Source organism: Schistocerca serialis, chromosome 3 (assembly GCF_023864345.2).
Source record: "Schistocerca serialis cubense isolate TAMUIC-IGC-003099 chromosome 3, iqSchSeri2.2, whole genome shotgun sequence".
In the NCBI taxonomy this organism is placed as follows: Eukaryota; Metazoa; Arthropoda; class Insecta; order Orthoptera; family Acrididae; genus Schistocerca; species Schistocerca serialis.
Window position 1 is genome coordinate 1,072,663,309 of NC_064640.1, and position 16,015 is coordinate 1,072,679,323.

Consider the following 16,015-nt stretch of genomic DNA (forward strand, 5'->3'; position numbering starts at 1 on the left):
CACTCGGTTCAACTGCTCTTCCAAGTTCTTTGTTGCCTGACAGAATTACAATGTAGTCGGCAAGCCTCAAAGTTTTTATTTCTTCTCTCTGAACTTTAATTCCTACTCCAATTTTTTCTGTAGTTTTGTTTACTGATCATTCAGTGTAGAGACTGAATAACATCGGGGATAGGCTAAAACCCTGTCTCACTCCCTTCCTTTTCGTGCCCCTCAACTCGTAACTGCCACCTGGTGTCTGTACAAGTTGTATACAACCTTTTGGTCCTGACACGTTACATGTGCTACCTTCGGAACTAAAGAATGTATCCCGCTTAACATTGTCAAAAGCTGTCTGCAACCCTACAAAATCTATAAGAGTAAGCTTGCCTTTGCTTAATCTATCTTCTAAGGTAAGTCATAGGGTCAGTATTGCCTCGGGTGTCCCTACATTTCTCTGAAATCCAAAAATATGTTCCCCGAGGTTGAGTGCTACCAGTTTTTTGATTCACCTGAAAAGAATTTGTGCTATTATTTTGGAACCAGAACTTATGAAACTGTTAGTTTGGTAATATTCAGACCTGTCAGCATTTGATTTCTTTGGAATAGGAATTATGATATTCGTCTTCAAGTCTGAGGGTACTTTACCTGTCTCATATATCTTACATACCAGGATATCATTAGTTCAGAGGGAATGTTGTCTATTCTAGGGGCCTCGTTTCGACTCTCGCAGTATCGTATCGATCTCCCATCTCGTCTTCATCTGTATCCTCTTGCTTTACCATAATATTGCCTTAAAGTTCATTTCCCTTGTGTACACCTTTTGCATACTCCCTCCACCAGTCACCTTTCCCTTCTTGCTTAGGACTGGTTTTCCATCTGGCCTCTTGTTATTTGTACAGATGCTTTCCTTTTCTGAAAATGTCTCTCTAACTTTCCTTCAGGTGGTATCTATCTTTCACTGGGTTATATATACTTCTGTATCCTATGTCTTCAAACCACTCCTGCTTAGCCATTTTGGATTTTTTGTTAATCTCATTTTTTAGATGTGTGTACTTCCCTTCAACTGCTTCATTTGCTGGATTTTCATATTTTCTCCTTTCATCAACTGAATTAAACATATCTTGTGATATCCAGGGAGATATTTAATCGTAAGCACTGAGACGTTTGAAAGACTGCATTTTGCTTAAAACAGAAAAAAGTTATCCGAATAATACTCCTCCAGTGTTTGATGAATAGGATGGCCATTGACTTTCAGCACACTTCAAACATAATTTCAAACCTTTACTAAACCTTTTCTTGTTCACATGCTGAACATTAACACATTAACTCATATGTAATCACACATTTAATGCCGTTTTTGTATGTGATAGTTTGTTTTATAAAATAATGTTGGTCAAGTGTTGCATTGGTATCGTATTACAGCTTAAAACAACTCAAAAAAAAAAAACGTTAAATAAACCATAATGGAACTAAATGAACCTTTTGGGTAGTAAGCATTTTTTACTGAAAAACTCCTTCTGAACTGAGGAAACTCCACTAATGTATTTCCATTCTGATCCATTGAGCTTTTGCCCAGTAACTACTTTGTCTCAATGTATATATGATTACTGGGGTGGCACATAGTCAATTAACAACAAGGAAGAAGAGTAGAGTTCAGTTGTTCTGAAATGTAGGCCATTCAGAGTGTTTCCTGGGATCAAAAAAGACACACGGTGGTGCGAGCAGCTGTGACATCGACAATACGAACTGACTCGGGAGTCATCAGAAGGGAGGACACCTGTTAGCTGATAGGAAATCAGTTTGGTGAGCGTGGACGGTGCGGGTGCTTTCCTCTCGTTCACCGCAGTTACTGACTTCCTCTGTGGCCATCTGTTTAGCTGCTGTGCAACTTCTGTTGCTGGAAATTGGTCAGGTGCTTCAGAAGAGGCAGAAAGCATCTGTTTGAACGACCATGAATAGTGCTTCTTTTGTTTCAGTGTATCCCACTCCTTAGCTCAGAAGTGTGCGGTTGCAGACGGTGAAGAACTCGGTCGAGCAGTGCTCCGGGATACACGTGCTGACGGCACCCGACGAGCTGCTGAAGACTGAGAAATTTTCAGAGGCGGTGTCGCGTCTGCAGCACCTCCGTGTGCTGTGTCTGCAAGAGAGATACGTGGGGACGACTTGCGTCCTGCGTCCTTGTGTGCTGAGACCTTTGGGTGACGGGTGCCCCTGACTGGTCGAGATTGACTTCGGACGTATGTCTGTCGATACGGATGATCTGAAGTACTTTCTGAATGCCAAGAAGAACACCCTAAAGTGCTTATGAATAAAGTGGTCGGTGGGTGGAACGAGGTGAGTACTATTACCTCTCCTCGTACGAATGTCTAACTTTTACTCGAGCCAACTTTTGCTCGACGAATACTGTTCTCGTATGTTTGGTATTTTTCACACTGTGTAAAAGACATTTGGCATATTTCACCGTTACGTATACATAGGGACACGAGATACAAAATGTTAAGGAGACATCTAATTATTGTTACAGTGCTTTTAAGCTAGGTCTAGTTCAGTAAACATATCTATGTCTTCAAACATCTTCTGTCACGTTTATTACGTAATTACTTTCACTGGTAGCTAATAGTGCCGCTGTATTTAACAGTTGTGCCCAGTTCAGTTCTGTGTGATTCGGTAGTACCCGGCAGACCTGTCTCACTCGCACATTTTGGGTTTCTCAGTTTTTTTCACATTAGTCTGTAGATGGGGCTTCATAGTGAAATTAATGGGTAGACTGTGTCATTTCAGAATAAGGACTTATAATTTAACATATGCCACTGTCGATTGATTGCGTATGCACAGCCTGTGGAAGAGGAAGTTTTTGAAATATTTATCCCTCAGGGCACAATTCTGGGCCCATTACTTTCCCATTTACATCAGCAATATTCTGTCATCTTTTACTTCTCTTCTACTTTTTGCTGCGCAGTAGCAACAGTATGAGAAACTTGGCAACTCGTATGTGAGGGGACTGTGCATGCTACTGTGCAAGCTTGTAGTGGAACATATGTTTTGGTACTATGTAATTTTATTGTGAAACATTTGGCAAAAATGGCTTTCTACTGCAGCTCGCATATGAAAGTGTGACCGTGTGAATGTCATGCTAAACTCCCGAAAATAAATACAGTACACCACTGTGTTTACATTCTCACATTTTACATTTTCTTGCTTTTTATATTCATTTTTGTCATTACAATCAGGAGTCACATTCTCTGAATTCAGTACTTTCCTGTCGTCACTGATTCCGTGTTACGACATTTCCCGCACCTTTAAGTTTTCTTTGAGATTATCACAACATTTGACTTTGTTTTTCGTGCAGATATCTGCAAAAAGTGCATTGTATTCCTACTCAAAGTCAACCTCGGAACAAAGCAGAAAATGGAGACTATACACAAAGTTAATAATCGTGTCAGACAGCGTTAGCATAGTAAGTGAGATTTTCATTGTCATCATGTTTGGCCACAGCCACCTGTTTATAGGTTCGCAGTGTTTGGAAGGGTGGGAAAGCACGCTGAGGCACTTCCCGAATGATGATCGTGACCTGACAGTATTGACTGTAGTAGCAGCCTTCCTTCTGCTCATTGTCTTGTATTACCACAGCTTTGATTTAATTTCAGTCATTTATACAAACAAGACATCACTCTATAACGAGCTTCCACGAATTGTTGTTACTTCAGTGTAAAATACATGAATCCGTACGAGGCACGCATTCTTATGTCGGTACGACTTAGTGTCAGACGTAAATATTCCTCCTCGAGATGCTCCATAATGTTGCAATTTCCATCCTCTTCCTCACCCAGGATGTTCCTGAACCGTGTGATCTCCTTGTCGACAACAAGCTGTATGATTTTGTGTCTGTTGTTCTCCATTTATTAAAGACTCCCAACATTAATGTTTCAACCAATATTGTGTTACAAGTTTTATTTACCATAGGTTTATAATGATTACCGGTAATAAGTTTGACAGTAGAATTAAAATGCTCTTTTAATGTGGTTTAACAAAAGAATACAACAAACTGCTGTTAGAAAGAAGCAAAAACAATTATTTCAGTTTTTTTTAAATAGGCAAAATTTAGATTGTTATAATTTCTGATTTTGAACAATATAAAGAGAATGACAGTAAGATAAATTATTCATTTTTTACTTGGTTTGTTTCCAATGCTTTCCTGTATTTTGCACTTTCCTGCAACTTACACTTTGTGTGTGTGTGTGTGTGTGTGTGTGTGTGTGTGTGTGTGTCATTCCACTGAAAAGTGTAAGCAGGGGTTTAACTGTATGTCAAGAGCTGGTCCCAGCACTTGGATGTAAAAATTCAGTATACTACAGTTCAGTTACACACTTCAGAGTCCCTTTACCTGTGATACATTAACTGTTGTCCACAATTAACCATTATCAGGAACCACTGTGGCCTGGACTGTCATTGTTTCATTGTTATGCACACACAAAAATAACTCCCTGTGGAATATGCACTCAAAATTAAAAAAAAATACAGTATAGAATTTTCTGTAGATAGTGTTCAGTGAGCACATGTATTTGCAGTGATGGTTGATAACGCTGACACATGGGGCAACAGTATCTGAACAAAGTAAACCTCACACTTATGCGAGAGAGAGGGGGGGCGGGGGGGAAGAGAAGAAAACCATAAACACCTTTTGTTCATGCATTCATGTCAGCACAAGTGCATATTTCATATCTTGTAATGATACATTGAACTCACAAAAATGTAATTAAATTATGTAGATAAATACCGATACACGATGATGGTTGTGGGTTGTGATATAACTGTATAATAATAGTGGTAGTAGTAGTAGTAGTAGTAGTAGTAGTAGTAGCAGCAGCAGCAGCAGCAGCAGCAGAAGCAATGACGCTTGGTATTGGTTATTATCCTGTAGTGAGGAACAGATTTGAGGCAGAGATACGAGCTTCACACTGAAACACAAAGTTCACTGCAAATGCTGCATTCTCAGATTAAGATTTGTAAAGTTGCATAGTGGTGAACTCACAAACCGATCAGGGCCTAACTGAACTACAAAAATCAGTTGGGTCGGCGCTTTACGTGCCTAGGTTATCCTCTCGGTATCGCCTGTCCACGAGTGCCCGGCATTCGATCGCGCACCTACTCGTATTCGGAGCTAGTGCGGCGCATCTCTTCCACTGTGGCTTGTCAGTCTGTGCCTCATACACGACAGTCATTTTAAAGGACTACACTTGCCAAAATACAGGGTTATTCAAAGAGGAGTGGCATATTTCTGGGATTAATCTTTTACATACTATAAAGGATAGAAATGCAACTCCAGACAGAGAAAAGTGGAAACTTTTGAGCAGTTGACATAGAAGTTCAATTAAAGGTGCAGTGCTGCTGTTGCTCATTCGTAGGAAAATGGGGACACCACGGAGGCATTTGTTTTCTGTGCTGCAATTAGCAAAATCGGAGTCCACTGTTAGTGTGAAATGTGTATTTTGATAACAATTTGACAGAGAGCTGCCTGCCAGTAAACAAATGTACGAGTGCCACTGAAAATCACAGAAAATTGGTGCATCTGCAAATGGAAAAGTGAGTGTCATCCTTGCACATAGAGTGAAGATGTCAAAGGTATCTGTGCAACTTACAAAAGGCGCCCTAGGAAATCCGTGACACGAGTGAACAATAAACTTAAAACCTTTCAACTCGAGATATGGTGAGTTCGGAAACTGACTGCATCAGAAATCATACACACTGGAATTGTTGCAAGCATTGCATCTGATGACCACACCAAAAGGTAAGAATTTTGCACAGGAATTCTAGAAGAAATGGAGGTGCACATTTTTTCTGAGCTATTATATTTTTTGTATGAACCCACTTTTCATCTTTCTGGTACAGTTAATTGGCATAGAGCTAGATTTAGATTTTGGGAGAGCAAAACTCCTATGGTAGTAGCTCAGCACAAATGAGACATTCTTTCGTCTTTCCCTCTCCTTCCCTCTTTCCTGACGAAGCAACCGTTGGTTGCGAAAGCTAGAATTTTGTGTGTATGTTTGTGTGTGTTTGTGTATCTATCGACGTGCTAGCGCTTTCGTTTGGTAAGTCTCATCATCTTTGTTTTTAGATATATTTTTCCCACGTGGAATGTTTCCCTCTATTTTATATACATATATAAAAACAAAGATGATGAGACTTACCAAATGAAAGTGCTGGCAGGTCGACACACACACAAACATACACACAAAATTCAAGCTTTCGCAACAAACTGTTGCCTCATCAGGAAAGAGGGAAGGAGAGGGAAAGACGAAAGGATGTGGGTTTTAAGGGAGAGGGTAAGGAGTCATTCCAATCCCGGGAGCGGAAAGACTTACCTTAGGGGGGAAAAAAGGACAGGTATACACTCGCGTGCACAAACACACATATCCATCCGCATATACACAGACACAAGCAGACATTTGTAAAGGCAAAGAGTTTGGGCAGAGATGTCAGTCGAGGCGGAAGTACAGACGCAAAGACGTTGTTGAAAGACAGGTGAGGTATGAGCGGCGGCAAATTGAAATTAGAAATTAGCGGAGATTGAGGCCTGGCGGATAGTGAGAAGAGAGGATATGCTGAAGGGCAAGTTCCCATATCCGGAGTTCTGACAGGTTGGTGTTAGTGGGAAGTATCCAGATAACCCAGACGGTGTAACACTGTGCCAAGATGTGCTGGCCGTGCACCAAGGCATGTTTAGCCACAGGGTGATCCTCATTACCAACAAACACTGTCTGCCTGTGTCCATTCATGCGAATGGACAGTTTGTTGTGGGTCATTCCCACATAGAAGGCTTCACAGTGTAGGCAGGTCAGTTGGTAAATCATGTGGGTGCTTTCACACGTGGCGCTGCCTTTGATCGTGTACACCTTCCGGATTACAGGACTGGAGTAGGTGGTGGTGGGAGGGTGCATGGGACAGGTTTTACACCGGGGGCGGTTACAAGGGTAGGAGCCATAGGGTAGGGAAGGTGGTTTGGGGATTTCATAGGGATGAACTAAGAGGTTACGAAGGTTAGGTGGCCGGCAGAAAGACACTCTTGGTGGAGTGGGGAGGATTTCATGAAGGATGGATCTCATTTCAGGGCAGGATTTGAGGAAGTCGTATCCCTGCTGGAGAGCCACATTCAGAGTCTGATACAGTCCCGGAAAGTATCCTGTCACAAGTGGGGCACTTTTGGGGTTCTTCTGTGGGAGGTTCTGGGTTTGAGGAGATGAGGAAGTGGCTCTGGTTATTTGCTTCTGTACCAGGTTGGGAGGGTAGTTACGGGATGCGAAAGCTGTTTTCAGGTTGTTGGTGTAATGGGTCACGGATTCCGGACTGGAGCAGATTTGTTTGCCATGAAGACCTAGGCTGTAGGGAAGGGACCGCTTGATGTGGAATGGGTGGCAGCTGTCATAATGGAGGTACTGTTGCTTGTTGGTGGGTTTGATGTGGACAGACGTGTGAAGCTGGCCATTGGACAGGTGGAGGTCAACGTCAAGGAAAGTGGCATGGGATTTAGAGTAGGACCAGGTGAATCTGATGGAACCAAAGGAGTTGAGGTTAAAGAGGAAATTCTGGAGTTCTTCTTCACTGTGAGTCCAGATCATGAAAACTTTGGGTTGGCAGGCCTGGGTAACCAAGAAGGCTTCCTCTAAGCGACCCATGAATAGGTTGGCGTACGAGGGGGCCATCCTGGTACCCATGGCTGTTCCGCAAACATGCCTTCGCCCTAGCCAGATTACACTCCCATATTTTATTTTCTCAGGCTTGTCTGACATTTGGCATCACCCCCAAAGGCCTCACACTTAAAGTTCCTATCTCTGGCTGCAACCCTTCTTTCCATCAGTCCCTATACCAGTTCCAAACTGAACAATCCATTGCCCTCACCCACCTAATCCTTCACCTACACACCCACTCAGCCAATCAACACACCCGTCAACTCCTATCCTTAATAAAAGTCCTCAATCCTTCCTCTCCCACATCCACACCGGCTGTTCAGAGCATCCTCCTACAGGCCAACCGCAAATTGGAACAGCATGCCACCCTCCACCTTAAAAAACTATCCAATCTCCTGGTTTCCCACCTCCGGAAAGGCAACTCACTCACCCTTCACAACCTTTCCAGCAAACCTCAACTTCCTCTCATTGCACACAAACCCAGTCTCTCCCATCTACTCAATCTCCCACTTCCAGCTCCACTCCCTCCAAAACCTCAAAATTTCAATCAACACAATCTGGAACCACAACACCCCAATTCAGTAGTTAACCTTTCCTCCAAACCTCTCTCCCAATCTGAAACCCCTGTCCTATCCAAAGGCCTCACCTTCAGCCCCACTCCCAGATTCAACCAAACAGCCCTCGTCAAAGATTTACTGTCCTACACCTGTACTCTCTGCTGGAAATATCACTTTGCCACGAAGAAAAATGATCCTAATCCTACTCCTAATGATCCAACTCCCCAAGACACTATCCAAATTGAACCCTGCCTGGAACAGTTCCGTCCTCCGTCACAGCGGGACCCACCTCCTCTTCCTCAAAATCACCCTCTCCAAACCTTCCAGGAATTTCTGACTTCCAGCCTTGCCTCTCAATCCTTCTTAAAAAAACTTAATCCTACTCCCAACATCACCACTGCTGAAGCCCAGGCTATCTGTGATCTGAAGGCTGACCGATCCATCGCCATTCTTCCGGCGGACAAGGGTTCCACGACTGAGGTACTTGATCGTCGGGAGTATGTGGCTGAGGGACTACGTCAGCTTTCAGACAACACTACTTACAAAGTTTGCCAAGGTAATCCCATTCCTGATGTCCAGGCGGAGCTTCAACGAATCCTCAGAACCTTAGGCCCCCTACAAAACCTTTCACCTGACTCCATCAACCACCTGACCCCACCAACACCCCGCACCCCTACCTTCTACCTTCTTCCTAAAATTCACAAACCCAATCATCCCGGCCGTCCCATTGTAGCTGGTTACCAAGCCCCCACAGAACGCATCTCTGCCTATGTAGATCAACACCTTCAACCCATTACATGCAGTCTCCCATCCTTCATCAAAGACACCAACCACTTTCTCGAATGCCTGGAATCCCTACCCAATCTGTTACCCCCGGAAACCATCCTTGTAACCACTGATGCCACTTCCTTATACACAAATATTCCGCATGTCCAGGGCCTCGCTGCGATGGAGCACTTCCTTTCACGCCGATCACCTGCCACCCTACCTAAAACCTCTTTCCTCATTACCTTAGCCAGCTTCATCCTGACCCACAACTTCTTCACTTTCGAAGGCCAGACATACCAACAATTAAAGGGAACAGCCATGGGTACCAGGATGGCCCCCTCGTACGCCAACCTATTCATGGGTCACTTAGAGGAAGCCTTCTTGGTTACCCAGGCCTGCCAACCCAAAGTTTGGTACAGATTTATTGATGACATTTTTATGATCTGGACTCACAGTGAAGAAGAACTCCAGAATTTCCTCTTTAACCTCAACTCCTTTGGTTCCATCAGATTCACCTGGTCCTACTCTAAATCCCATGCCACTTTCCTTGACGTTGACCTCCACCTGTCCAATGGCCAGCTTCACACGTCCGTCCACATCAAACCCACCAACAAGCAACAGTACCTCCATTATGACAGCTGCCACCCATTCCACATCAAGCGGTCCCTTCCCTACAGCCTAGGTCTTCATGGCAAACAAATCTGCTCCAGTCTGGAATCTGTGAACCATTACACCAACAACCTGAAAACAGCATTCGCATCCCGCAACTACCCTCCCAACCTGGTACAGAAGCAAATAACCAGAGCCACTTCCTCATCCCCTCAAACTCAGAACCTCCCACAGAAGAACCCCAAAAGTGCCCCACTTGTGACAGGACTGGATCAGACTCTGAATGTGGCTCTCCAGCAGGGATACGACTTCCTCAAATCCTGCCCTGAAATGAGATCCATCCTTCATGAAATCCTCCCCACTACACCAAGAGTGTCTTTCTGCCGTCCACCTAACCTTCGTAACCTCTTCGTTCATCCCTATGAAATCCCCAAACCACCTTCCCTACCCTCTGGCTCCTACCCTTGTAACCGCCCCCGGTGTAAAACCTGTCCCATGCACCCTCCCACCACCACCTACTCCAGTCCTGTAATCCGGAAGGTGTACACGATCAAAGGCAGCGCCACGTGTGAAAGCACCCACGTGATTTACCAACTGACCTGCCTACACTGTGAAGCCTTCTATGTGGGAATGACCAGCAACAAACTGTCCATTCGCATGAATGGACACAGGCAGACAGTGTTTGTTGGTAATGAGGATCACCCTGTGGCTAAACATGCCTTGGTGCACGGCCAGCACATCTTGGCACAGAGTTACACCGTCCGGGTTATCTGGATACTTCCCACTAACACCAACCTGTCAGAACTCCGGAGATGGAAACTTGCCCTTCAGCATATCCTCTCTTCTCACTATCCGCCAGTCCTCAATCTCCGCTAATTTCTAATTTCAATTTGCCGCTGCTCATACCTGACCTGTCTTTCAACAACATCTTTGCCTCTGTACTTCCGCCTCGACTGACATCTATGCCCAAACTCTTTGCCTTTACAAATGTCTGCTTGTGTCTGTGTATATGCGGATGGATATGTGTGTGTGTGTGCGAGTGTATACCTGTCCTTTTTTCCCCCTAAGGTGAGTCTTTCTGCTCCTGGGATTATAATGACTCCTTACCCTCTCCCTTAAAACCCACATCCTTTCGTCTTTCCCTCTCCTTCCCTCTTTCCTGATGAAGCAACCGTTTGTTGCAAAAGCTTGAATTTAGTGTGTATGTTTGTGTTTGTTTGTGTGTCTATCGACCTGCCAGCACTTTTGTTTGGTAAGTCACATCTTCTTTGTTTTTAGATATATTTTTCCCACGTGGAATGATGAGACTTACCAAACAAAAGCACTGACACACAAAAAAACAAACACACACACAAAATTCAAGCTTTCGCAACAAACTGTTGCCTCATCAGGAAAGAGGGATGGAGAGGGAAAGAAAAATATATCTAAAAACACAGATGTGTGACTTACCGAACGAAAGCGCTGGCAGATCGATAGGCACCTATATATATAAAAACAAAGATGATGTGACTTACCAAACGAAAGTGCTGGCATGTCGATAGACACACAAACATAAACACAAAATTCTAGCTTTCGCAACCAACGGTTGCCTCATCAGGAAAGAGGGAAGGAGAGGGAAAGACGAAAGGATTTGGGTTTTAAGGGAGAGGGTAAGGAGTCATTCCAATCCTGGGAGCGGAAAGACTATTTTGTACCCAACAGAAGGCCTAGTACCCAGTGCCCTGACACTCACCACGATGTCTGATGTATACCCACGCAATCTGTCCCTCACAGGTATACTTTCGATGCAAATTAATGTGGTGGTAATAGTAATGATGTCGTATTTCAGTGGCAAGTGATGTAAAGGTGACAGTCGAACACAGAAATGTTACAAATGCAGAATAAGAACCCTTAATTTGGAATTGGAATATAGTGTATGCCGTTTGTGTGGTCTCCTCAAATGTGACAGAAGACGAATAATTTTCACGAGCCCCATTTCTGTTGTTACACAGGCACGTCATACCATTGCTGCCGGTATATGCCGACAGCTTGGAACGTCTGGAACTTTATGAGTACGACATAGTCCGCAACTCGGCCAGAGAGGCGTTCACTACCGTCGGAAGCTTGAAGCACTTGCGGGAACTCAGGATGTCCGTCCCCGATCGAATACCGCCCGGAACAGCTGCTCTGGCTTTTACGTAAGTGACCCATCAAGTAGGTAACTGCTGTATTTACCTGATTATAAGATGAGGTTTTTTTTTCCAAATTTACCATTCAGAAAATATGAGATCGAGTAATATTGGCAGATTAAACTATTGCTGCTGAGATTAACATTTTAACATTGTTTAATAGAGTATATAGATGGTATCCTACATTTACAGATGAAGCTTTGCTAGCTGAGGTCACGTGCAGGTTTATTTTGAAGAATTCAGAAGGGCAGGGCCGGGCAAACGATATTTGCATCGAAAGAGTCTCGAGGTTTCCCGATAGAAACATTAATACTAATTTTTAAGTAAACATAACATTCAAAAGCGGAAATGTTGTCCTTCAAAAACCATTACTCGATTCTGACCCCAGATCAATATTTTATTCGATTATGAGAGACTGGAAGGATTTATCAAGTGCATTGCAAGTGAGAAATTCAGTTGCTGTTCGTGTATTAGAACAATGGGTGAAACATTACCAACTTTTAATCAGCTTTAGAACATGGTGACAATCTGATGAGAAGAGAGGAAAATTAATCCAGAATTAGATTTCTAATTAACAAAATAAATCGTATTAGGTTGACTGTAAATTATAGTGGCGAGACTCATCAGGAGATAGTACTGACAGACGTCAGTAGATCGTGGGGTAAGCAATAGTTAAAGAATTGGACCGAATCATGATTGTGAACTTTATTTATGTATCGGTTGTGGTTGTCATTGTTGTTACATCTGACTTGCACTCTGAAGATATTGTAGTACACGTTCCACAGTCTCGAGCAGCACTATACGAGGCTCGGTGGGGGAACAGCTTGGCAGGGAACTAGGATGAGTGTGGGGAGGGGAATAGAACAGAAGAGAATCTTTTGTGGTGTCACCACCAGACACCACACTTGCTAGGTGGTAGCCTTTAAATCGGCTGCGGTCCGTTAGTATACATCGGACCTGCTTCAGCTACGTCATTTGCTATGACCTAGCAAGGTGCCATATTCAGTTACTATAATCTGAACAGATAATATTGTGAATCATGTACCGTCAAGAGCAATGTTCATCATTAATGGATTAAAGTTAAGTATCAAACTAATTATGTCCGCTTTCTGAATTCTAATTCCTTGTCATGTTCCAGATCTCACGTCAATATAGTTCTTCCCTCCTTACGCCAGCCTGCGTGAGCTAAAATGCGTGCCTTATGGCCTCCTCTCGTAACACGGTGTTGACTCTTCAGCCAACACAACATCTTTATTGTCAGATGACATGTTATATACAGTCGTTTGATTGAAATATTGGTCACTCATCAATGAATAATTCTGTGCCTACCTAAGGATACCTAAAACAAGATACATTAAAATAACGCATATGGAAGTATTTTTCATGTTTGTTTCTGTAGTTTATAAATATGGACATACCTCAAGGACCACATATTTCCATAAATGTAATATATGTGTTTACATCTACATATTTAGATACATAGTTCTCATGATAGTTTACAAGTATCGACACATTTAAAAAGAACATATACCTCCAGTAAAAGGGAACATAAGCATACACATAGAACGTAATGTAGAAAAAACAGGAAAACAAAACAGATATATTATCTCCTACTTGTCTCTGTTTATAAAATCATCCGCACTGTAGTAGCAGTTGGCTTTTTAAATATTTTCAATGTTTGCACAGGTAGATTCTAGCTTACAGTCCTTCATCTTTGAATGGATTTTATTTGCTAAGCTTCAAAGCCATGTAATATGCAGTATTTTCAGATAATGGTAGTCTATGGCAATGTAACATGTAATCTTGTTTGTGTTTTGTTGGATAAGTATGTGTAAATGAATTTCCCTCAAAAAGATGTGGGTTTCTTAACTCAGAGAAGTGTTTCATATATAAACATGGAAGGAATGGTCAGAAAGTCAAGGCTTGCAAATAAAGGTTTGTTCCAGTCATAGCTCTGATAATTTTTTTTCTGTAGCTTGAACACTCTTAGGTGGCTTCCTTTTCAACTCCCCAAAAAATTATGCCATACCTTACAACTGATATAAAATATGTATGATACACAATTTTCCTAACAGCTAAGTCAGTTACTTTATTCAGAACCCTCATTGCATAAACAAAACTATTTAACTGCTTCAGTAAGCAATCCACATGATCAGTCTGTTTTGTTTTCTGTGCTAATTCTTCAGTGTTTTTACAGCAGACTACTGCTATTGAGTCATCTGCATACAGAATCGTATCTGAAGTTACCTTACCTGGTGTGTCATTTATATAGTAATGGGCCTTGTATGGACCCCTGGGGTACACCTGTATGTATTTCCTACCAACTAGAGCAAGCTTTCTTGCCCTTATGTTGTATAACTACCCTCTGTTTCCTATTTTTGAGATATGACTTGAACTAATTTAAAGATTTTTCATGGACACCATAAGAAGCTAATTTGAGGGGCAGCTGCGTATGGTTCACCATAGCAAATGCCTTACTGAGGTCACATAAGATACCTGATATGCCAACCGTGGTAATTTGTACCACATACTCTGTCTCTTTTTGTACATCTTCCATGTTTAAACTACAGTTTGCCTGAATGCACATCTATTCAGAACTGAATTGACTTTAAAACTGGACAAACACACAATAGTAGTATTAACTTCTGCAGCAGACAGTTAGTCTACATAGGGGCCAGTGGTGTAGTTGTGTGTTTCCCGCTGTAGTGTTATCGATGTTCACTGTGATGTATGACGGGTGTGAAAGGATATGTGTCAGCTGTCAGTTCTATGTAGCTAATGAGAGAGCAGTGAGCAGATTATGTGTTTGGAAGTGAGACACACCGCAAAATTGTCACACCTGTACAAAAGCAAAATCCTACACGTATTTGGATGAAAACAGCCATATTCTGAGGTCATCACATCAGAACAACTCACAGTTAATTCAATTAAAATGGCATAAATTTAGAACAGGTATAATGTTAACTCTTTAGGCAAATACTTTGCCAATAAAACAGTTTGTAATTTTGATTGGTCAAGAATATGTTAAAAATTAATTTTTCTTAAGAAGCCAGTCAAATAAAAGGGGGCTCGTCTTAAAATTGGGGTCATCTTACCCTTGCATATGTACAGTATGGTGTGCTGTTTGTTACTGAAAACATGTACTGAGCCAGCAGGGGTTAGGTCTCTCAGCTGTCAGGGTTACTCACAAATTTGGTGGCTTCAAATCAACCAGCCAAAGATCTGGCAGTTCTAATGTAAATATTATGAAGTAAAGGAAGCCTCTCACTGCACTAGACAGCAGAAGTGTAGAGTTTTTCAGAAGAAACCCTTTGGCAAATTAGAGGGGACACACACACACACACACACACACACACACACACACACACACACAGAGAGAGAGAGAGAGAGAGAGAGAGAGAGAGAGAGAGATAGAGAGAGAGAGAGTGTGTAACAATTTTTGTTTTTCATATTCATGTTTCCAAAAAACACTTAAAGAAAGATTTTCACAATTCCTGTTGCAGGTTCCTAAGGGTTGTGCAGGTGACTTGGCAGAACAAATCTGATGAGGAACCCATGTCTGCAAATTTACCATTTGGATGTAAAATAAGTTTGAAGGTTGGATCACTTTCATATCTTCCACTTCACTGTGTGCAGACACGCACACAGTGGAGGTAATGAGCTCCGACTCGCGTGCTGTAGGAGCACACAATACAGTCAGTGTTTAGAATATTCGTCTTAGTGTTCCATTCTACGTGGTGAAGGACATTCTCTTCAAAGTAGAGAGTTTGGCCGGTCTGTGAAACACCGCAGATCGCTGTAGTTGTGAACGTACTGCCCAGTGAACGTACTTGCAGCCATTGTTGGAGTCAGAGGAAAATAGTACGTGATGTCATAATTACAACAGCGTGTGAGAACGGCACATTCTTCTCAATAGGTGCGCGCACTGGGAAGTGGTAGATTCAAAAGTGTTCTAATCTTCAAACTTATTTTACATCTCAAGAGGTGCGGGTTCATTATTAAAAACTTGTATACTAAGTCCCCTCTCCAAGTCCTAGAAGACAGCAATAGGAATTGTAAAACACTTTGTTGCCAATAAAAAACAGAAAGCGTACAGAAAGCAGAATCTGGACTGAGGATCAAAGTAAACAAATAATATGAACATAGGTCTCGTACCAGTCGGCCACAGTCAGTGAGGCCTTTATCTCGAGGCACATCTGTGGTAACGGGTGAAACTTTGGCGTGACACATACCACAGCTGTATACATTT

At 42.5% G+C, this 16,015-nt stretch overlaps 1 protein-coding gene across 3 annotated transcripts in view; it reads left to right on the forward strand.

Moving 5' to 3' along the window:
• LOC126471504 (uncharacterized) overlaps window positions 1–16,015 on the forward strand; it is a 136,611-nt gene that overhangs the window by 95,047 nt on the left and 25,549 nt on the right. For all 3 annotated transcript variants that reach the window (XM_050099722.1, XM_050099721.1, XM_050099723.1), the window contains exon 4: window positions 11,590–11,775. In XM_050099722.1, the coding sequence (XP_049955679.1) occupies window positions 11,590–11,775 (186 nt within the window). The remainder of the gene's footprint in view (window positions 1–11,589; window positions 11,776–16,015) is intronic.